At 42.4% G+C, this 22,448-nt stretch overlaps 2 protein-coding genes across 4 annotated transcripts in view; one reads left to right on the top strand and one right to left on the bottom strand.

Annotated features, from left to right (window-relative positions):
- Positions 1–1,126: 1,126 nt before the first annotated feature.
- On the bottom strand, positions 1,127–12,571 carry c5h4orf33 (chromosome 5 C4orf33 homolog). 2 transcript variants are annotated; one of them, XM_055923991.1, is made up of 6 exons: positions 12,291–12,571; positions 8,299–8,485; positions 7,561–7,621; positions 7,422–7,473; positions 5,509–5,708; positions 1,127–2,012 (listed from the first exon to the last, which is right to left on the bottom strand). In XM_055923991.1, the coding sequence occupies exons 2-6, from the start codon at positions 8,477–8,479 to the stop codon at positions 1,919–1,921; spliced, it is 588 nt and encodes a 195-aa protein (XP_055779966.1). In that variant the 5' UTR covers positions 8,480–8,485; positions 12,291–12,571; the 3' UTR covers positions 1,127–1,918. The 2 variants fall into 2 exon arrangements, with proteins under 2 accessions (XP_055779966.1, XP_055779965.1); XM_055923990.1 differs by lacking the exon at positions 12,291–12,571 and adding an exon at positions 12,182–12,284.
- A 60-nt stretch (positions 12,572–12,631) lies between these two features.
- sclt1 (sodium channel and clathrin linker 1) overlaps positions 12,632–22,448 on the top strand; it is a 102,832-nt gene continuing 93,015 nt past the window's right edge. The window contains exons 1-11 of one of the 2 annotated variants that reach the window (XM_055923989.1): positions 12,632–12,716; positions 13,195–13,240; positions 13,461–13,531; positions 14,329–14,381; positions 17,955–18,027; positions 18,199–18,254; positions 18,357–18,498; positions 18,834–18,956; positions 19,202–19,267; positions 19,894–19,964; positions 20,114–20,204. In XM_055923989.1, the coding sequence (XP_055779964.1) occupies positions 13,207–13,240; positions 13,461–13,531; positions 14,329–14,381; positions 17,955–18,027; positions 18,199–18,254; positions 18,357–18,498; positions 18,834–18,956; positions 19,202–19,267; positions 19,894–19,964; positions 20,114–20,204 (780 nt within the window). In that variant the 5' untranslated portion in view covers positions 12,632–12,716; positions 13,195–13,206. Of the gene's footprint in view, positions 12,717–13,194; positions 13,241–13,460; positions 13,532–14,328; positions 14,382–17,954; positions 18,028–18,198; positions 18,255–18,356; positions 18,499–18,833; positions 19,029–19,201; positions 19,268–19,893; positions 19,965–20,113; positions 20,205–22,448 lie in introns of both variants that reach the window. The other variant, XM_055923988.1, reaches the window with a different exon arrangement.

Genomic DNA, 22,448 nt, shown 5'->3' with positions numbered 1-22,448 from the left:
ACAAGCTGTGGAGAGATGGAGAGATGGAGGGAGAGGGGAGGGAGAGATGTAGATAGAAATAGAGCTAGACAGAGAGAGAGAGTGAAAGAACTGCCTAGCACCCTGACTTCAAAACCAATCGGCCATGTATCAATAGAGATGGAGGGAGAGAGAGAGAGGGAGAGAGAGAGAGGGAGAGAGGGGAGGGAGAGAGGGGAGGGAGAGAGGGGAGGGAGAGATGTAGATAGAAATAGAGCTAGACAGAGAGAGAGATGGAGGGAGAGAGGGGAGGGGGAGATATAGATAGAAATAGAGCTAGACAGAGAGAGATGGAGAGATGGAGGGAGAGATATAGATAGAAATGGAGCTAGACAGAGAGAGAGATGGAGAGATGGAGGGAGAGATATAGATAGAAATGGAGCTAGACAGAGAGAGAGAGAGGGAGAGATGGAGAGACGGAGGGAGAGAGGGGAGGGAGAGATATAGATAGAAATAGAGCTAGACAGAGAGAGAGAGTGAAAGAACTGTCTAGCACCCCGACTTCAAAACCAATCGGCCATGTATCAATACCGAACAGGGAGTGGGAGAGAGTTAGAGAGAGATAGTAAGAGTGAGACAGAGAGAAAAAGAGGAAGAGTGAGAGAGGAAGAGAAAGAGGCAGAGAGAGAGAGGCTTGATGAATACACCAGTGAGGTCCCTGCTGAGGTGACCTACAGGTTTATGGGTAAAAATAGGAATGGAGTGATGGAGCAGAGGGATGGAGGCGTGGAGGTTTCACTGAGGGATGGAGTAGAAGGATAGAGGAGCAGAGTGGAGAGAAAGAGCAGAGGACTTGCTGGAGGGGTGGAGAGGCTCACAAAAGTCTGACCGGATGGTTTGTGAGTCTCTAGTGAGCTAGTGAGACTGTGGGAGGATTAATGCCCTGGATAAGAGGGCTGTGATTATAATGTTTGTTTCCTAAGTGTGTGTGTGTGTGTGTGTGTGTGTGTGTGTGTGTGTGTGTGTGTGTGTGTGTGTGTGTGTGTGTGTGTGTGTGTGTGTGTGTGTGTGTGTGTGTGTGTGTGTGTGTGTGTATGTGATGGACATAATATGGAGTGTTGGCGTTGTCTGAACGTGTCAGTAGGAAACAAATCAATGCTCCATGGGACACAGTTTAGTGTATTTATTAGGTCGTCTGCAGCCTATCTACCTACATTAACATTCCATCAGCCAACAGTCCTATATGGATCCCAGAAGTAATGACGACTCAAGAGCTCATTTTACATCATTACAAAAAAGGCACATATGGCCGTTATCAACTGACTACTAATTATCTCAATGTGTGCATCCCAAATGGCACCCTATTCCCTATGTAGTTAACTACTTTTGAAAAGTAGTGCACTAAACGGGGAATAGGGTGCCATTTGGGATGAGGCCAATCCATTTCCATTTGCCCAGGAATAATTGAAGAAAAACAGCCTTGCTTCAGCACAGTAGAATTGGTCACAATTATGAATTACAGACATATTGGTGTGTGATGATCAATGCATTGCAAGAAACCATGAATCAAAAGTGTAAACTCGTCATGATAAGCCTTCATCTAATTGAATAACAATGATACTCCAGCTATGAATTGGAGGTACCATTGAAAATGATCAAATTCAATGGTCTTTCATTTCAGAAAAAAAGGCAGAAATCTATAAAACAGAAAGCACAGATATATTAAACTTTGATTCTCACTTTCATTCATAGAAAAATAAAAACTTTTTGAACCAGGCCTCTGGCAGTTGGTAAAAGGCTGTTTGAGGTGAGGTGTTAATACCATCTGACAAACTGATAACATATTTCATCCAGTCTGACATCATTAACTAATCAAGATCGATTGTTCCTCCTCCGTGACTTTGGTCGCGCCCGCTGTCATCACGCGTGTGTGTTCCAGTGTGTGTGTTCTCACGACTCATCACTTTCCCTTCCAGAGATCCGACTCGGGCTGGACCCAGTCCTCTCCCATGATGCTTTGCAGGCGAAAGTCTTGGAAATATTCCAAGAGGTGGCTGCGTCGTGAGAGAGAGAGAGAAATGTGCAATCCGTCAGTTTGGTAACACACACAATCTGTGAATTTGCGAGACACACGCGCACGCGCACGCACACAGACACACACACAGAAACCTGTGAATTTGCATTTAATTTTCTCAGTGTAATAATAATAAAACATTGGGCTGACTATTGGAATCTGTCCACTGACAGCTAACACATCTAAGCAATGAATACTTATGCAGTGGAGGAGAGGCGTCTCTGTCTCTGTCTCACTCACACACACACACACACACACACACACACACACACACACACACACACACACACACACACACACACACACACACACACACACACACACACACACACACACACACACACACACACACGGAATAGTTATGCTGCAGAGGAGTAGGCTTTATCTCCCGTCATCTAAACATATTTTAAGAGTTTCAGCCTGGAACAACGTGTCTTAGGAAGGAAGAGACTGTTCTGACTGACGAAAGGTAGACAGACATGGACCCTCCTTTTCTAGAGACAGTATATACAGTCACTAGAGTCCTCTGACAAAGAAAGGTAGACAGACATGGACCCTCCTTTTCTAGAGACAGTATATACAGTCACTAGAGTCATCTGACAAAGAAAGGTAGACAGACATGGACCCTCCTTTTCTAGAGACAGTATATACAGTAAATAGAGTCCTCTGACAAAGAAAGGTAGACAGACATGGACCCTCCTTTTCTAGAGACAGTATATACAGTCACTAGAGTCCTCTGACAAAGAAAGGTAGACAGACATGGACCCTCCTTTTCTAGAGACAGTATATACAGTCAATAGAGTCCTCTGACAAAGAAAGGTAGACAGACATGGACCCTCCTTTTCTAGAGACAGTATATACAGTAAATAGAGTCCTCTGACAAAGAAAGGTAGACAGACATGGACCCTCCTTTTCTAGAGACAGTATATACAGTAAATAGAGTCCTCTGACAAAGAAAGGTAGACAGACATGGACCCTCCTTTTCTAGAGACAGTATATACAGTCACTAGAGTCCTCTGACAAAGAAAGGTAGACAGACATGGACCCTCCTTTTCTAGAGACAGTATATACAGTAAATAGAGTCCTCTGACAAAGAAAGGTAGACAGACATGGACCCTCCTTTTCTAGAGACAGTATATACAGTAAATAGAGTCCTCTGACAAAGAAAGGTAGACAGACATGGACCCTCCTTTTCTAGAGACAGTATATACAGTCACTAGAGTCCTCTGACAAAGAAAGGTAGACAGACATGGACCCTCCTTTTCTAGAGACAGTATATACAGTCACTAGAGTCATCTGACAAAGAAAGGTAGACAGACATGGACCCTCCTTTTCTAGAGACAGTATATACAGTAAATAGAGTCCTCTGACAAAGAAAGGTAGACAGACATGGACCCTCCTTTTCTAGAGACAGTATATACAGTCACTAGAGTCCTCTGACAAAGAAAGGTAGACAGACATGGACCCTCCTTTTCTAGAGACAGTATATACAGTAAATAGAGTCCTCTGACAAAGAAAGGTAGACAGACATGGACCCTCCTTTTCTAGAGACAGTATATAGAGTCACTAGAGTCCTCTGACAAAGAAAGGTAGACAGACATGGACCCTCCTTTTCTAGAGACAGTATATACAGTCACTAGAGTCCTCTGACAAAGAAAGGTAGACAGACATGGACCCTCCTTTTCTAGAGACAGTATATACAGTAAATAGAGTCCTCTGACAAAGAAAGGTAGACAGACATGGACCCTCCTTTTCTAGAGACAGTATATACAGTAAATAGAGTCCTCTGACAAAGAAAGGTAGACAGACATGGACCCTCCTTTTCTAGAGACAGTATATACAGTCACTAGAGTCCTCTGACAAAGAAAGGTAGACAGACATGGACCCTCCTTTTCTAGAGACAGTATATACAGTCACTAGAGTCCTCTGACAAAGAAAGGTAGACAGACATGGACCCTCCTTTTCTAGAGACAGTATATACAGTCACTAGAGTCCTCTGACAAAGAAAGGTAGACAGACATGGACCCTCCTTTTCTAGAGACAGTATATACAGTAACTAGAGTCCTCTGACAAAGAAAGGTAGACAGACATGTCTTTTATATTTATGTACAGTAGTTACAGAGTCTTCTGACTCAAACTGCGGCTCTGCATGGAAGTGGACGTTGTGGCCCTAAACATATCATTGATCAACGTTGTAGCAATATTTTGCTCATGACTAAAGAGTCATTAGCAACACTTTCACAGTACATTACATTTATTCAACCAAAAAAGGCAAGCCGCGAGACAACTGCATACACCCTTTATCATCTCACTGATCAGATGGATCAACACTGTAGGACTCAATACCATTACTGATCAGTATTTGATGAGTAAACACTGTAAGGCCTCAATACCATTACTGATCACATGGATCAACACTGTAGGCCTCAATACCATTACTGATCAGTATTTGATGGGTCAACACTGTAGGCCTCAATACCATTAATGATCAGCACACACTTGCATACCACTTTAATGAAGCTAAGCCTTCAGCATGCCTTCTAAGTAGTATGCTAATGTGGATATTAAAATGTTGCACACCTGAATTGTACAACATTTATCCATTATTCTTTTCAAAATTCTTCAAGCTCTGTCAAGTTAGTTGTTGATCATTGCTAGACAACCATTTTCAGGTCTTGCCATAGATTTTCAAGCAGATTTAAGTCAGAACTGTAACTAGTCCACTCAGGAACATTTCAATGTCTTCTCGGTAAGCGACTCCAGTGTAGATTTGGCCTTGTGTTTTAGGTTATATTCCTGCTGAAAGGTGAATTCATCTCACAGTGAAAGCAAACTGAATCAGGGTTTCCTCTAGGATTTTACATGTGCTTAGCTCCATTCCATTCATTTTTTATACTGAAAAAGTCCTCAGTCCTTAACGATTACAAGCATACCCATAACATAATGCAGCCACCACTATGCTTGAACATATGGAGAGTGGGACTCAGTAATGTGTTGTACTGGATTTGTCCCAAACATAACACTTTGTTTTCAAGACAAAAGGTTAATTGTCTAGCCATTTTTTTTTTGCAGTATTACTTTAGTGCCTTGTTGCAAACAGAATGCATATTTATTGAATATGTTTTATTCTGTACAGGCTTCTTTCTTTTCACTGTCATTTCGGTTCGTATTGTGGAGTAACTACAATGTTGTTGATCCATCCTCAGTTTTCTCCTAACACAGCCATTGAACTCTAACTGTTTTAAAGTCACTATTGGTCTCATGGTGAAATCCCTGAGCGGTTTCCTTCCTCTCGGGCAACGGAGTAAAAAATAAATAAAAATACATAATTCTACTTTTACATTATGGGGTATTCTGTGTAGGCCAGTGACAAAAAAATATATATTTAATCCATTTTACATTCAGGCTGTAACACAACAAAATGTGGAAAAAGTCAAGGGCTGTGAATACTTTCTGAAGGCAATAAACATACTCACAAGTTGGGTTTCTGTCCCTCCACTAGGTCAGCCTGGGGGACAGGGTAGAGGGACTCGTAGGTACGCCCCGCCCCGGACCCGTGGATGGCGTACGAGTTCATCTTGTTGACGTTAGGAGGGAAGTAACACCAGGGGAGAAGAGCCTCACCCTCCCACCTGTTTCCTGTGATGGTTGCCGTGAACGACAGGGGCAGTTGTTGCTGGAAACAAAAACAAAAAAATGGTTTTAAACCAATCTGAACCATTGATGACTGTATCTGTTGGACCCTTAGATTACTTTTAGGGTAAGTGACGAAATAGAGGTAAGTCTATGTAAATATAACTTGATGAAATATATTGGGGCAGAACTAAATATTTATAAGATATGAGTGTAATACATTGTACTGTTCCATTGTTCATTCATTCATCCATTCGGTCATTCATCCATTCATTCATCCATTCAGTCATTCATCCATTCAATCATTAATCCATTCAGTCATTCATCCATTCGGTCATTCATCCATTCAGTCATTCATCCATTCAGTCATTCATCCATTCAATCATTAATCCATTCAGTCATTCATCCATTCGGTCATTCATCCATTCGGTCATTCATCCATTCGGTCATTCATCCATTCAGTCATTCATTCATTCAGTCATTCATCCATCCATTCAGTCATTCATCCATTCAGTCATTCAGTCCTTCGGTCATTCATCCATTCAGTAATTCATCCATTCAGTCATTCATCCATTCAGTCATTGATTCATCCATTCAGTCATTGATTCATCCATTCAGTCATTCATCCATTCGGTCATTCATCCATTCTGTCATTCATCCATTCATCCATTCATCCGTTCAGTCATTCATCCATTCGGTCATTCATCCATTCATCCATTCGGTCATTCATCCATTCGGTCATTCATCCATTAATCCATTCGGTCATTCATCCATTCGGTCATTCATCCATTCGGTCATTCGGTCATTCGGTCATTCATCCATTCGGTCATTCATCCATTTGATCATTCATCCATTCAGTCATTCATCCATTCAGTCATTCATCCATTCAGTCATTCGGTCATTCATCCATTCGGTCATTCATCCATTCAGTCATTCATCCATTCAGTCATTCAGTCATTCATCCATTCAGTCATTCATCCATTCAGTCATTCATCCATTCAGTCATTCAGTCATTCATCCATTCAGTCATTCATCCATTCAGTCATTCATCCATTCAGTCATTCATCCATTCGGTCATTCATCCATTCGGTCATTCATCCATTCGGTCATTCATCCATTCGGTCATTCATCCATTCGGTCATTCATCCATTCATCCATTCGGTCATTCATCCATTCGGTCATTCATCCATTCGGTCATTCAGCATTCAGTCATTCGGTCATTCATCTATTCATCCATTCGGTCATTCATCCATTCGGTCCTTCATCCATTCGGTCATTCATCCATTCATCCATTCGGTCATTCATCCATTCGGTCATTCATCTATTCATCCATTCAGTCATTCATCCATTCGGTCATTCATCCATTCGGTCATTCATCCATTGGGTCATTCATCCATTCGGTCATTCATCCATTCATCCATTCGGTCATTCATCCATTCATTCATCCATTCGGTAATTCATCCAGTCAGTCATTCATCCATTCAGTCATTCGGTCATTCATCCATTCATCCATTCGGTCATTCATCCATTCGATCATTCATCCATTCGATCATTCATCCATTCGGTCATTCATCCATTCATCCATTCGGTCATTCATCCATTCGGTCATTCATCCATTCATCCAGTCAGTCATTCATCCATTCGGTCATTCATCCATTCGGTCATTCATCCATTCGGTCATTTATCCATTAATCCATTAATCCATTCATCCATTCGGTCATTCATCCATAGGGAGGATGTGATGGTGTTCGCTTACCATGAATGCGTGACCTCTTCCAGAGAGCAGTAACACCAATTGTTGTCCATGTCTGCAACAGAAGAGCAAGAATCAGTACAGTGCTACTGGAATACCATCAATCAGGCCATCAAGGCCTTTAGAAAACGCCTCTACTTACGGACACACTTCCACCTCTAGATAGTTCACAGTAGTACTGTCCAGAAAGAACGCCTCAACCACTGTAGAAAAATAACATAAAAAGTGTTATATTATATGCGTTGAAAAACCATCTTGTTGTGCCTAGTGGCCTAAAGTAGGATGACAAAAAACATCCACAAACAACATAAAAAATTAGCAATCAACGATACATTCAATATTCACTTCACAATTATTATGGTAGTAATAGTTATGATTATGCAATTACCCCCACGACCAGGACAAACCACCACTGTTCTTTCTACCCACCTTCATAGTCCAAGAGGCCAGGGAAGGGCTCCCTGTTCTCTCTACCCACCTTCATAGTCCCAGAGGCCAGGGAAGGGCTGCCCTGTTCTCTCTCTACCCACCTTCATAGTCCCAGAGGCCAGGGACGGGCTGTCCTGTTCTCTCTACCCACCTTCATAGTCCCAGAGGCCAGGGAAGGGCTGTCCTGTTCTTTCTACCCACCTTCATAGTTCCAGAGGCCAGGGAAGGACTGCCCTGTTCTCTCTACCCACCTTCATACTCCCAGAGGCCAGGGACGGGCTGTCCTGTTCTCTCTACCCACCTTCATAGTCCCAGAGGCCAGGGAAGGGCTGTCCTGTTCTCTCTACCCACCTTCATAGTTCCAGAGGCCAGGGAAGGACTGCCCTGTTCTCTCTACCCACCTTCATACTCCCAGAGGCCAGGGACGGGCTGTCCTGTTCTCTCTACCCACCTTCATAGTTCCAGAGGCCAGGGAAGGGCTGTCCTGGAGGGCCGGAGGGACCAGGGGGGTTGTTGAAGAAGGGAGCAGACACCTGCATCTTCATCCCTCCATCCCCGGGAGAAAACGTCACCTTCACAGGGTCATGATCCACAGGAAGGCTGTCCCATGTGGTGCTGATCACAAACTCCATCTCAGTCTGGCAGAGAACGATTGGTTATGGGTTTTGCTGTTTTGTATTTACAATGGGATTAGACTATGCTGTGTAAAGACCCACAGCCTAGTCCCAGGTCTGTTTGTGATATCGTGTTCATTCCCGGGCTTGACAATGAGTGCAGGAGTTGACAGCAGCACCAATACTAGGGAAGTCTAACATTCAGGCTGCTGCATAGACACTATGGAGGCTAAATGTAACTATGAAGCTTATTATGTAACTATGGCTGCTAAATGGAACAATGGAGGCTAAATGGAACTATGGAGGCTAAATGGAACTATGGAGCTTATTATGGAACAACAGAGGCTAAATGGAACAATGGAGGCTAAATGGAACGTATTATGTAACTATGGAGGCTAAATGGAACTATGGAGGCTAAATGGAACTATGGAGGCTAAATGGAACTATGGAGCTTATTATGTAACTATGGAGGCTAAATGGAACTATGGAGGCTAAATGGAACTATGGAGCTTATTATGTAACTATGGAGGCTAAATGGAACAATGGAGGCTAAATGGAACTATGGAGCTTAAATGGAACTATGGAGGCTAAATGGAACTATGGAGCTTAACTGGAACTATGGAGCTTAAATGGAACTATGGAGGCTAAATGGAACTATGGAGGCTAAATTGTGTTCGAGAGCATTTTTTAACTCACTCAAATGGTTATATGAGTGAGAACTAGGTGTAATTGTTGCAATAGCTTTTGATTTTGTCATATATAATTATTTTATATTGTACTAACTACCCCTAATGTGCACGGTTTGTATTACTATCTTACACAAGCTTGCATTTCCAACTGATAAATGGAGTGGATTTACACATCCTTTTAACCTCAGATTGGTGATGTTAATATACACATTTATAGTCATCAAGATCATACTAAATCGATTGCTTAAAAACAGATTTTTATATTTGGTTTGGTATCATTTATTTTATCATACGTGCCTGTCCGTCGCAGGACTTTGAACACAGTTGATAATTTTCAAACTCAACTACAAGGAAAAATCGTGTCACTATGTTTATAAAAGTCGCTGGCCACAAACAAATACACGGATTTGAAAGTCAAGCTATCACGAATGACAGTAAATCCAAAGACAGTCAAGCTATCACGAATGACAGTAAATCCAAAGACAGTCAAGCTATCACGAATGACAGTAAAGCTAAAGACAGTCAAGCTATCACTAATGACAGTAAATCCAAAGACAGTCAAGCTATCACTAATGACAGTAAAGCTAAAGACAGTCAAGCTATCACAAATGACAGTAAAACTAAAGACAGTCAAGCTATCACCAAAGACAGTAAAGCCATCACCAAAGACAGTAAAGCCCTGTCACTATGTAGATACCGGTGAGGTGGTGATTCGTTGAAATTATCCAATCAGAAAAGTGTTGTTTCTCTTTTCTTATTAGCCGTCTACCGGAAACACTGTGGGTGGAGGACGCTCAGCCTGTCAGAATTATAGTGTGCTCAGATTCCCTGGCTGTGTTGAATAGTTTATCATCTGACCAATCTAATAGGAGTTACTTACTATTGGAGGCATTCGTGTTATTATGAAGAATGGCTGGATCCCAGCCAATTCGGGTGTGGAAGGGAAAGAAATTGTAGACCAGATAGCCAAAAGGGCTTTAAAACTAGACATGTTTGATATTCATGTTCTACTGGGTGAAGTGAGAAGTGAGGCCAAATGTAAGATCAGAGCCATTTTGATAGATGTGTGGCAGAAGAGATGGGACTCTGAGCACAAGGGCTGGCATTTATATGCCTTCCAAAGAAAGGTCGGTGGACCAATATTCAAAGGTCAGATTAGGAAGGAAGAGGTTGTGTTTGCTCGATTGCGCATACATTGAACTCGTCATTACATGGTTGGCAAGCATGCGAATGGTTTGTGTCTGGAGGGTATGGTCGATGAAACAGTGGAGCATGTGTTGTTATATTATTGTAAGTATGTTGGAGAGGGAAAGATTGAAGTGTAAGGTTATTGATATTGGACGGGGTTGGGGGATGGAGGAGGGTCTTTTAGAAGTTAGTAGAGCTCTTTTTTATTTTGTCAAAAGTACCGAGTTAGGTAGCCTAGTGGTTAGAGCGTTGGGCCAGTAACTGAAGGGTTGCTAGATTGAATCCCCGAGCTGACAAGGTAAAAATATGTAATTCTGCCCCTGAACAAGGCAGTTAACCCACTGTCCCTAGGCTGCCATTGTAAATAAAAATGTGTTCTTAACTGACTTGCCTAGTTAAATAAAGGATAAAAACATTTTTAAAGGTAGGATTTAGGAATGTTGAACTAACCGTGATTCAGCACAGTAGGTGGCGGTATGCACCTTAAACGTTTGTTTGCGGACCGCTATTATATCATAGAAGAAGAAGTAAACGCCACAGACAGAACAATGAGACATTTCACCGATGTATAAATGTGAAGCATCCGGTTGGCATTTCCACTCACCTCTAAATGGAAGCCAAGTGGCCGGAATACCGGCAATGGAAGAAGATTGCGCAAGATGGATTTTGGCCGACATTCTGCTAATTTTCTCAATGATGGAACATTTTATCTCAATAAAGTTTTTTGTTTCCAAAAATAAAATATGTTTCGAACAGAGTGGACTTAGTTTTGTAGACTTTACCCTTTGCCAAGGTTTCTGAAAATTGCGTTGTTTAAGGGTGCAAAGTAGGCGTTCCCTAACGAAAATATGCTAGAACGCGCCAATAGGCTCTCGCTAGTTCGTGCTTGGCTCTGCCCACCTCCTTGCTGTGATTAATTTGCTCCCACTGGAAACGAAAGGCTGTTGACTGTCTTGGGTTAGTTATACAAATATTTGTAAACACTGTCGCACAAGGAGATTAGTTCATAAAACCAAATTCGTTTTGGTTTGTCTTTTAGAAGAGCGCAAACGTTACATGTCGCCGCGGTTATTGTCCCGTTCCATTGATTTCTATACAATATCGAGTGATTCATTTGTGCGCATTATTGATTACAGTAGAACAAGCTAATCAATTCTAGTTTAGAATGGCCGCTTGGTAAATGTTGTGTGTAGTTTATAATGTACTAATTTGGCAAAATATAGGTGTGACATGTGTAGGGAGTCTTATGTTTGGTCTTCAAATATCACAAACAATTTCAGCATATCATGATTATTATTTTGGAAATTTAATAAACGGGTATTTTGACACTGGCCTATGAATCTAAAATTGATGACAACAGGGGCATATTCATCACGCCGATTCTGTTGCAAAACGTTTCTTAAATGGAACGAAACGGATGGATGAATTTGTCCAATATAAACTGTCGTTCAACTTTGGGAAATGAGTACACCCCTTTTTGCTTCCGTTTGGTTTTGAAACGGTAAATAGTTTGCGTAATGAATACATCCCTTGAAACATCAACGTTATAATTTATGATTTAGGAATAAATTAGACTTGTAACATTATTTCCAACAGGATTCTAATTAATCAGTTAAAAACTACTGAATGAGACCAAAAACGTGCTTCGATTTATTGATTTTGATGACACAACTAAAAACAAGAAATATTATTGCCTACTAATACGTCTGAGACCAGGCTACAATGAGCCTGCCCTACACACTGGTGCCAGCATGGTAGACCAAGAGCAGTGTTATTTGTAGTAGCCGCATAAGTATGGTACAATGCAGTAATTTGGAAAAGATAAAACTTGTACTAAACTTACCATTTTAAGTTCTGCGCATGTAAGTACATAGAGGAAGATAACCGCTTTTAGCGACACCGATGTCCACGATCGGTGCATCATGACTAATAGGAAGGCTAACGTTACTTACTTTGTAAGAGGATGAATCCAGTTGCGCGCTGGTGTGATGGCTATATATTTAGCTTGTTATCAAAATACATACAGTAGCTCATGCCAAAGAGATAATGCACTTTCTATGGAGTATCAACTTCCTGGTGTGATCATATGATGATATATCTTCCCTATCAGATGTTCTTGGGTGGAATAATTACGGAATCAGTTGGCACGCAACCCAGTACAACAGTCTCGAAGTACATTTGTTTACATATTGCAACGGCGTTTCATATCTAATTGATTGATGCCAGGTTTAAACTGTGTTCAATGAAATAGGTGGAACTATTTGTATGTTTCTAATTTATGGGGGCAGAATAGGCGGTTGCACTTCTTTTTTGTGATTGGTTTTTCAGCGGTGCCCTTCTTTAAATCGACGGCGGAAGGATTATCGAGAAATTACACGGTTAGTTTAATTTGTTTGCTTTGGTGTAAAGATGGAATTTCACATCGCACAATTAATCGTATAGCTTGTAGCCAACATTATTTGGTCAGATTACGTGATATGTGCAAGCGAAAAGCTGTTTTTACTCATCGAAATGTTTGTCGCTCACACGATATCACACAGCAGTCAGTGCCTGCTGACTCAAAATTTGCTTAGCTAATTCCTGTGGCTTGTTAGTTACGCCTAGTAACCCGCCAGTTATCAGTAAACATTAAACAACATCGTTGTTTTTCAGGGTCATGACAAGGGCTCGCCCAGTAAATCAACTATCTTACTCCCCGAATCTTTTGAAAACCACCTGTTGATTGTACAAGCCTGTGTTGTGTTTGTAGTTAGCTTGTGGCGAAACTAGCAAGACAGAGGGCATGTATGGTTTACGGTAACTATAGTTAACTATCTATCTCTTGTTAAGTAATATGTGCGGTCTTTTCTTGTGCAGATTCATTGCAAGATGTCCACTGAAGTCGAGTTTTTGCGTGATCAAGGTTAATTGGATATTCTCTGAATACTAGCTACTAGTCTTGTTGTCATATCCATACTAACCATGTGATGCAACCAGGAGACTTTTGAAAGAGTCCAGCACAATGTCAAAATTCTCTTGGTTGCATTGCAGCTAGCCCACAGCCATACCCTTTTCATAAGCTTTGCATATTATATATATATCATTGTTTAGCATCTGATTTCATACTGAATTTATCATTGCAGTCCAAAGGCTGAACTGTGCCTTGAGTCACTATCAGGATAGGCACCGCTCTCAAGCCACATCAGCACCACAGGTACTGTAAGGTGTGAAAGGGTTTTGCTGTGATATAGCAGTAGTCTATTATTCATCAGTTGTAGTCGACACTGCCAAAATGTAAACCAATGTTCGTTAGCAATGGTCAAACATTAGCTGGTAGCCTATACTGCAAAGCAGTGGTGTAAAATTACTAAAGTATTTTTTACTTAAGTTGTTTTTTTGGGTATCTGTACTTTACTGTTACATTTTTTACTACTTTTACTTCACTACATTCCCAAAGAAAATAATATACTTTTTACTCCATACAATTTTCCTGACACCCAAAAGTACTCGTTACATTTTGAATGCTTAGCAGGACAGGAAAATGGTCCAATTTACACACGTATCAAGAGAACATCCCTGGTCATCCCTACTGCCTCTGATCTGGTGGACTCAATAAACACACATGCTTCGTTTGTAAATTATGTCTTAGTGTTCCAGCGTGACCCTGGATATCTGTAAATTAAATAAAACAAGATGCCATCTGTTTGATTTATGTAAGGAATTTGAAATGATACATTTAGCAATTACATTTACTTTTGATACTTAAGTATATTTAAAGCCAAATACTTGTAGACTTTTACTGAAGTATTATTTTACCAGATGACTCACTTTTACTTGAGTCATTTTTCTATTAAGGTATCTTTACTTTTACAATTGGGTACATTTTCCACCACTGCTGCACACTGCCAAAAAGATAAACCACAAAATATGGCCTAGATGATAAAATCCATTAGATTTTGAGTAATACTAGGAGTCAGGCCTGAAAGCTTTCTAAATGGTCTGTTTCTGCAGGGTGAAGAGGAGACACACACAGAGACCCCAGCCCCCTGGCTGTCTGACCAGAGGTAAGAGAGGAACAACCCGAGCCCCGCTGTCACCCAACAGTGACATGGCCCTCTTTAGGAACCAAAGCTTACGTGTGTCCCCTAAATGGCACCCTATTCACAAAATAGTGCACTACTTTTCATCAGTGCGCTGCCCATAGGGTTCTGTTCAGAAGTAGTGGAGTAGGGTGTCATATGGAACACAACCCATGTTCCAGGGGCTTAAAGGTTAAAGGTCATGTTTTGCTGAGGGTGGGCTAGCTGTTTCACCACCGGTCCGAAGTAAGACCAAGGGTCAAAGCCAAGATTGACACGACAACAGTGAAGGAAATTATGAATGTTCACTTTTTTCTTCTTCTCACTGCCCTCTTCTAATGATGAGAACCAACAGAAAGATGTCAACGCTGATGACCAGCGTTTTACTGTTGCAACACTTGACTGTATATGTTGCGGCTACGTATAGTCCAATTTCATTGGACATGGAAGACATCTCTCACCATCCCATCTGGAGACTTTTTACACCCATCTTGCAAAATATGTCGAGCTCTGATCTACAGCACATTCAAAGATGGAGAGTTAAAATATGATAAACCTCATACCACCAACAAGTGATACCTGTTCCTAAGACAACACATGATACCTGTTCCTAAGACAACACATGATACCTGTTCCTAAGACAACACATGATACCTGTTCCTAAGACAACACATGATACCTGTTCCTAAGACAACACATGATACCTGTTCCTAAGACAACACATGATACCTGTTCCTAAGACAACACGTGATACCTGTTCCTAAGACAACACGTGATACCTGTTCCTAAGACAACACGTGATACCTGTTCCTAAGACAACACGTGATACCTGTTCCTAAGACAACACATGATACCTGTTCCTAAGACAACACATGATACCTGTTCCTAAGACAACACATGATACCTGTTCCTAAGACAACACATGATACCTGTTCCTAAGACAACACGTGATACCTGTTCCTAAGACAACACGTGATACCTGTTCCTAAGACAACACGTGATACCTGTTCCTAAGACAACACGTGATACCTGTTCCTAAGACAACACGTGATACCTGTTCCTAAGACAACACGTGACACCTGTTCCTAAGACAACACGTGACACCTGTTCCTAAGGCCACACGTGACACCTGTTCCTAAGGCCACACGTGACACCTGTTCCTAAGGCCACACGTGACACCTGTTCCTAAGGCCACACGTGACACCTGTTCCTAAGACAACACGTGATACCTGTTCCTAAGACAACACGTGATACCTGTTCCTAAGACAACACGTGATACCTGTTCCTAAGACAACACGTGACACCTGTTCCTAAGACAACACGTGACACCTGTTCCTAAGGCCACACGTGACACCTGTTCCTAAGGCCACACGTGACACCTGTTCCTAAGGCCACACGTGACACCTGTTCCTAAGGCCACACGTGACACCTGTTCCTAAGGCCACACGTGACACCTGTTCCTAAGGCCACACGTGACACCTGTTCCTAAGGCCACACGTGACACCTGTTCCTAAGGCCACACGTGACACCTGTTCCTAAGGCCACACGTGACACCTGTTCCTAAGGCCACACGTGACACCTGTTCCTAAGGCCACACGTGACACCTGTTCCTAAGGCCACACGTGACACCTGTTCCTAAGGCCACACGTGACACCTGTTCCTAAGGCCACACGTGACACCTGTTCCTAAGGCCACACGTGACACCTGTTCCTAAGGCCACACGTGACACCTGTTCCTAAGGCCACACGTGACACCTGTTCCGAAGGCCACACGTGACACCTGTTCCGAAGGCCACACGTGACACCTGTTCCGAAGGCCACACGTGACACCTGTTCCGAAGGCCACACGTGACACCTGTTCCGAAGGCCACACGTGACACCTGTTCCGAAGGCCACACGTGACACCTGTTCCGAAGGCCACACGTGACACCTGTTCCGAAGGCCACACGTGACACCTGTTCCGAAGGCCACACGTGACACCTGTTCCGAAGGCCACACGTGATAGACACTCACCTGTACTGACCAGGAGACCTTTGATTCTCTAATGTAACAGTGTAGATGTTTTCTCTGTTATCCATTTACATCTTTATCACAGTTTATAAAGGTGATGTTTAACTATTGACTGGAAGAAAACCATCAAGTTTAGTTGGTCTATAACTTTTTACGTCAGCAGGGCTAGAGTTAGCGAAGTTTATGTTTTTGTTGCAATTTCCTCGGCCACGTGCGATTCACAATTACAACAACTGTTTTTACAAACATTGTTGTTTATTTGGTGGGTCACTAGACGACGTGAACTATTTGAGTCAGAATATCTATATTTGAAAAATGATACAGGTCGGTAGTGTTAAATTAAATGTAAAATAAAAAGTTTACTTACAATGACTATGATTTTTGGTTTTCTTACCCACCTATAGTTGAATGCATTGAATAAGTTGCTCTGGATAAGTGTTTGACAAATTAGCAATAGGCCTTTCCAGTCTGATATAGGTGATTCCAGTCTGATATAGGTGATTCGAGTCTAATATAGGTGATTTCCAGTGTTGTGTTCCAGTCGGATGAAGGTGATTCCAGTCTAATATAGGTGATTTACAGTATTGTGTTCCAGTCTAATATAGGTGATTTACAGTATTGTGTTCCAGTCTAATATAGGTGATTTACAGTATTGTGGTTGTGTTCCAGTCTAATATAGGTGATTTACAGTATTGTGGTTGTGTTCCAGTCTAATATAGGTGATTTACAGTATTGTGGTTGTGTTCCAGTCTAATATAGGTGATTTACAGTATTGTGGTTGTGTTCCAGTCTAATATAGGTGATTTACAGTATTGTGGTTGTGTTCCAGTCTAATATAGGTGATTTACAGTATTGTGGTTGTGTTCCAGTCTAATATAGGTGATTAACAGTATTGTGGTTGTGTTCCAGTCTAATATAGGTGATTTACAGTATTGTGGTTGTGTTCCAGTCTGATATAGGTGATTTCCAGTGTTGTGGTTGTGTTCCAGTTTGATGAAGGTGATTCCAGTCTGATATAGGTGATTTCCAGTGTTGTGGTTGTGTTCCAGTCTGATGAAGGTGATTCCAGTCTGATATAGGTGATTTCCAGTATTGTGGTTGTGTTCCAGTCTGATGAAGGTGATTCCAGTCTGATATAGGTGATTAACAGTATTGTGGTTGTGTTCCAGTTTGATGAAGGTGATTCCAGTCTAATATAGGTGATTTCCAGTGTTGTGGTTGTGTTCCAGTCTGATGAAGGTGATTCCAGTCTGATATAGGTGATTTCCAGTATTGTGGTTGTGTTCCAGTCTGATGAAGGTGATTCCAGTCTGATATAGGTGATTAACAGTATTGTGGTTGTGTTCCAGTTTGATGAAGGTGATTCCAGTCTGATATAGGTGATTAACAGTATTGTGGTTGTGTTCCAGTCTGATGAAGGTGATTCCAGTCTGATATAGGTGATTTCCAGTATTGTGTTCCAGTCTGATATAGGTGATTTCCAGTATTGTGGTTGTGTTCCAGTCTGATGAAGGTGATTCCAGTGTTGTGGTTTGTGGATGTGTTCCAGTATAATGGCTCCCCTCCTATCAGAGTATGACCGTCACATGGATGACATGACTGAACAACTGCAGAGCTACCAGGTGAACATTTGTCCAAATTCTCACTGTTCTGTTCTGTTCATGAGTCTTTTGGAGTTTGACTATAATAAAATGAAAGGATTGTGTTTTACAATGGAGATATTTTATGATTGACTACAATCTACTTCCAAAGTGATGGACATTTAATCTTTACCTCCCACTTTGAACTCCAAGATGCAGATGACTGCCATCAGACTGAAGCTGGACACGGTGGTCAAGGAGAATGAACGGTACGGTTTAAACTTCAGTACTCAGACCACAGCATGCCAGTCCCTTTTTACATCAATGAGGTAACTTAATGCTGTGTGTGTGTGTGGCCATCTCCCATCCAGGCTGCATGCTGAGCTGAGGGAGTCTGTAGAGAGGCAGCTGCAGACCCTCCCAGTCAGTACAGGACCAGGGGTGGAGGGGGGCGCACTGGGGGACGAGGGGCTCATCAGCAACCTTCACGAACAGATCCAGCTCTCTGTACAGGTTCATCTAAACACCTCCACGTGTGTGTGTGATGATATGTTGTGTAGGACGATATGGCGTGTGTGTGTGTGACGATATGGCGTGTGTGTGTGGGACGATATGGCGTGTGTGTGTGTGGGACGATATGGCGTGTGTGTGTGTGGGACGATATGGCGTGTGTGTGTGTGTGTGGGACGATATGGCGTGTGTGTGTTACCTGCATTATAATACACCCTACTGTAAGGCTCTCTGGATGAGAGCATATGCTGAGTGACTAAAATGTAGTGTGTATATATTGAAGTGTGTATATATTGAAGTGTGTGTGTGTGTGTGTGTGTGTGTGTGTGTGTGTGTAGGAGCGAGACCAGGCAATGGAGCTGTGGCAGGCCTCAGCCCAGGAGCTGGACCGTTTACAGCAGCTCTACCAGATAACCACCTCTGACGGACAGCTCCATGTTGCCGAGCAACAGCGCCTCAAGGTAGACGTTCTCCCAGTTTGGCCCCCAGAGGGCAGCGTTGTTGTGGAGCTCATCCCGCCCCCATTGAGATCAGTGAGTGGAGCTGATCGTTGCTGCTTCTAAACCTCTGTAATGCTAGAAGTTAGTACAAGTTGAGAGTTTTACTTTGTGTCCGTAGTTCATGATTAATTCAATGTCGTTGTCTAAGAGGAAGTGATGTGAGGGAAGTTGCCATTAACCCCGCCCCTTTATTATTTTTGTCATAGGATCAACTCATCCAATTCCAGCAGCACATCCAGAAACTCCAAGTCACCAATCAGAAACTGGAATCTGTAAGTTGCAGCCAATCACTTGGTCAAATATATGTGTGTGTAACGTTATAATAGTGTTTGCTATATAGAATGTAGAATATTGGGTCATTGGTAAATAAGGAATCTGTTTTACACATGGCTAGAACACACCAACACTAACTAGACCAGTAAGGCAGGCAAGCAGTCAGTCAGTCAGTCAGTCAGTCAGTCAGTCAGTCAGTCAGGCAGTGGGGCTTAGTGTTTGCAGACAGGAAGGAGCCTAATCCCTTTGCTCTCCCAGCTTTGCCCCATGCTTGTTACACACACTATCATTCTGACTTCCTTACTCACTTGCCCGCTAACTGGCTTTTCTAGATACTGTTACGACAGAGACTTGCCTGTAAACTAATATGACAGTACAGGTTTACCTCACACACACCTGCCTTCTGCTTCTGGAGAGTAATGTATCCATCTTCTACATCTTTAATGAGGGGTGAGGCAAGGGCTTTCCTCTCTCTGTTTCTGTCTACCAGGTAGTGCTTCTGTATTGTAGTGTGAGGACTGAGGAGTTGTGTGTGAGACATTTGGTGTTTGTGAGAAGTTTAGTGTGTGTGTGTACTGAAGCCATCATGCCTCACCGGCGCGCGTGTCTCTCGTGCCACACTTAGACCAACCAGCAGTTCCTGAAGACGCTGACAGAACAGAGCACTGAGATGGAGGAGCTACGCAACCAGCTCAGGTACACACTACTACAGATCCAAAATGGCCTCCTACATTTAGATCCAAAATGGCTCTCAGGAATGTAGCTCTTCAGCTGCTGCACAGCTCAGGCAGTGCTACTGCAGAGAGCAGGGTTTATTTGTTTCTCTCTTTCCACTCCTACTGCAGATCGGCCAAAGCAGATCTGAGGATGGCCACAGCCAAGGTGGAGGAGATGACCAAGCTGATGCAGAACGTCCAGGAGCAGATACAGAGACGGGTAGGGAAACAATAGGGCTTATAGTTGTCGTGTCTTTGCTATCGTTAAATTGAAGACTTATAGTTTTTATAAAAGATTCCTGTAATTAGGGATTACGCTATCACTTGAGTAATAACGTAACTAATTAACTATGAATTCGAGGGCACCAGGGAAAGTTATTAGATTACAAAGTTATAATTTCCCAATATAACCTTTCAGATATTTTCATATCTGATCAATAGTCTTCTAATTAATGATTTATTTACTCTACCTCGTCAGTCTCATTCCAAACGTCGTAAATCGTTGATTATCTGAACGAACCCAGTCTTCACTATGAGTCATCCATACATCAATTGTCTTAAATCATTTATTTATTACTAACTAATTAATTCACAGAAATGCATAAACAAACAAACAAACTTAAAATAGTTACATGAAATGATGGGAGCAATATGCCCTAGTGGGCTGAACCGGCATGGCGGCTTGTTAGACAAAAGGGATGGATGGGGGTTGATTCAGAAGTCACTACAGAGTATACTCTTTATAACAATTGACATGCTAATCCTTACACATGAACGCTCACTCATTCGGGAACAATTGCAATCAATATATATATATTTACGCTCAATGTTTGTGTCGTCTTGATCGTCGGAGAGAAGTTCGTTTTGTTGGAGCTTGTTACGCACGCCTCTGAGAAGAGGGAACGCAACTCCCTGCTACAACTCAACTCTCTGAAGTGCAAGAGGTATGGACTGTAGGTGCGAGTAAGGATGACACAAAAGCAGAATTTACCGTTTACTAGAATTTATTTTCTTACATGGTAATATGGGGAAAAGGGGCTGGACGGAACCAAAGCAAAGAAAGTAAATATCAAAGTTCCCCCTCTCCTATCTAACCTGCCTACCCACTTAACTTACCTAACTTAGCACCGTCTGGTGCCCTAACCAAAATACAGGGGGTGGTCCGCCCAGGTCTTACCTAGTGTGCCTAGACAGTAAATATACTACGGGTATATGTATGCCCTCGGGCCTCTTGCCTAAGCACTCCCAAAGTGCCTTCTCCTTCCCCCCTGGGAACAAATGAAACAGAGTAATTATTAATGATTTCACAAACACAGGACATAGAAAAACTGCTACCAACAACAACAACAGTACATACCACACTTTCTGATACACAACCCACACTATATCACAATCTAATTTTTCTCTCTCTCAATCTCCAAATCTCTCCTCTCTCAATCTCTCCAATCTCTTGGGGCAGAACACTGGCTTTTATCTTCAGGTGGCAATGGTGATTAGAGTCAGCTGCTTCTTGACGAGGGGGCGGGGTCAGCTCCAATCACCAATTAGCCTCAGGAAGCCATCTCCTGAAACACACACTCAAATACAAAACAGAACACAGAAACTGGGGAACGTAACACGCCCACCACAAAAATTGCAAACATACAGTTTGTAATAACAAAAACCAACGCTTCCCCAGTTAGTAAACCCGTGATAGAGCGTCAGCAACCACATTCGCTGAGCCCTTCACATAGGCTATCTGTACATTAAATCCTTGTACAATCAGAGCCCACCGCATAAGGCGGCGGTTCTGATTGTACATTTGCTTCAAGAACACTAAAGGATTATGGTCCGTGAAGACCATTACAGGCAAGGCACTGGATCCCACATATACTTCAAAGAACTGTAAGGCTAGCAATAAAGCTAGCGTCTCTTGTTCAATTGTGGAGTACCTTGACTGACACGAGTTGAACTTACGGGAGAAGAAACTGACGGGCCGATCCACTCCGTCTTCATCTTCCTGTAAGAGAACCGCACCCACCCCCACTATACTAGCGTCAACCTCCAACTTAAAAGGTTTGTCAAAGTTGGGGGCGGCAAGCACTGGGGCACTACAAAGTAGCGCTTTAGCGGACTCAAACGCATGGTTACAGTCCTTGGACCACCTAAATGGTACCTTGGGACTAAGCAGAGATGAAAGGGGAGCTACTACCGTCGAGAAATTCTTACAGAATGTACGATAGTACCCTACCATCCCTAGGAATCTGCGCAACTGGCGTCGAGTCGTGGGAGCAGGAAAAGCAACAATTGCCTCCACCTTGCCAGTTACTGGGCGCACTTGACCTCGTCCCACTTGTTTCCCTAAGTAAGTCACCGTAGCCTTCCCAAACTCACACTTGGCCAAATTGAGGGTTAAAGAAGCATTCTCCAACCGCTGAAACACACTTTTCAAAGTGGAGAGATGATCAGACCAAGTAGACGAATG

The sequence above is a fragment of the Salvelinus fontinalis genome, chromosome 5, assembly GCF_029448725.1.
Source record: "Salvelinus fontinalis isolate EN_2023a chromosome 5, ASM2944872v1, whole genome shotgun sequence".
Lineage (NCBI taxonomy): Eukaryota > Metazoa > Chordata > Actinopteri > Salmoniformes > Salmonidae > Salvelinus > Salvelinus fontinalis.
The sequence above is the reverse complement of the archived record's forward strand: the minus strand, read 5'-3'. Positions and strand labels throughout refer to the sequence as shown.

Excerpts from the sequence above, each read along its gene's own strand:
- c5h4orf33 (XM_055923990.1), bottom strand. The coding sequence starts at position 12,262 with ATGATGCACCGATCGTGGACATCGGTGTCGCTAAAAGCGGTTATCTTC. Across the intron at positions 7,474-7,560 it reads CTAGAGGTGGAAGTGTGTCC|ACATGGACAACAATTGGTGT; the intron begins GTAAGTAGAGGC and ends CTTCTGTTGCAG. Across the intron at positions 5,709-7,421 it reads GAAGAGGTCACGCATTCATG|CAACAACTGCCCCTGTCGTT; the intron begins GTAAGCGAACAC and ends TTTTGTTTCCAG.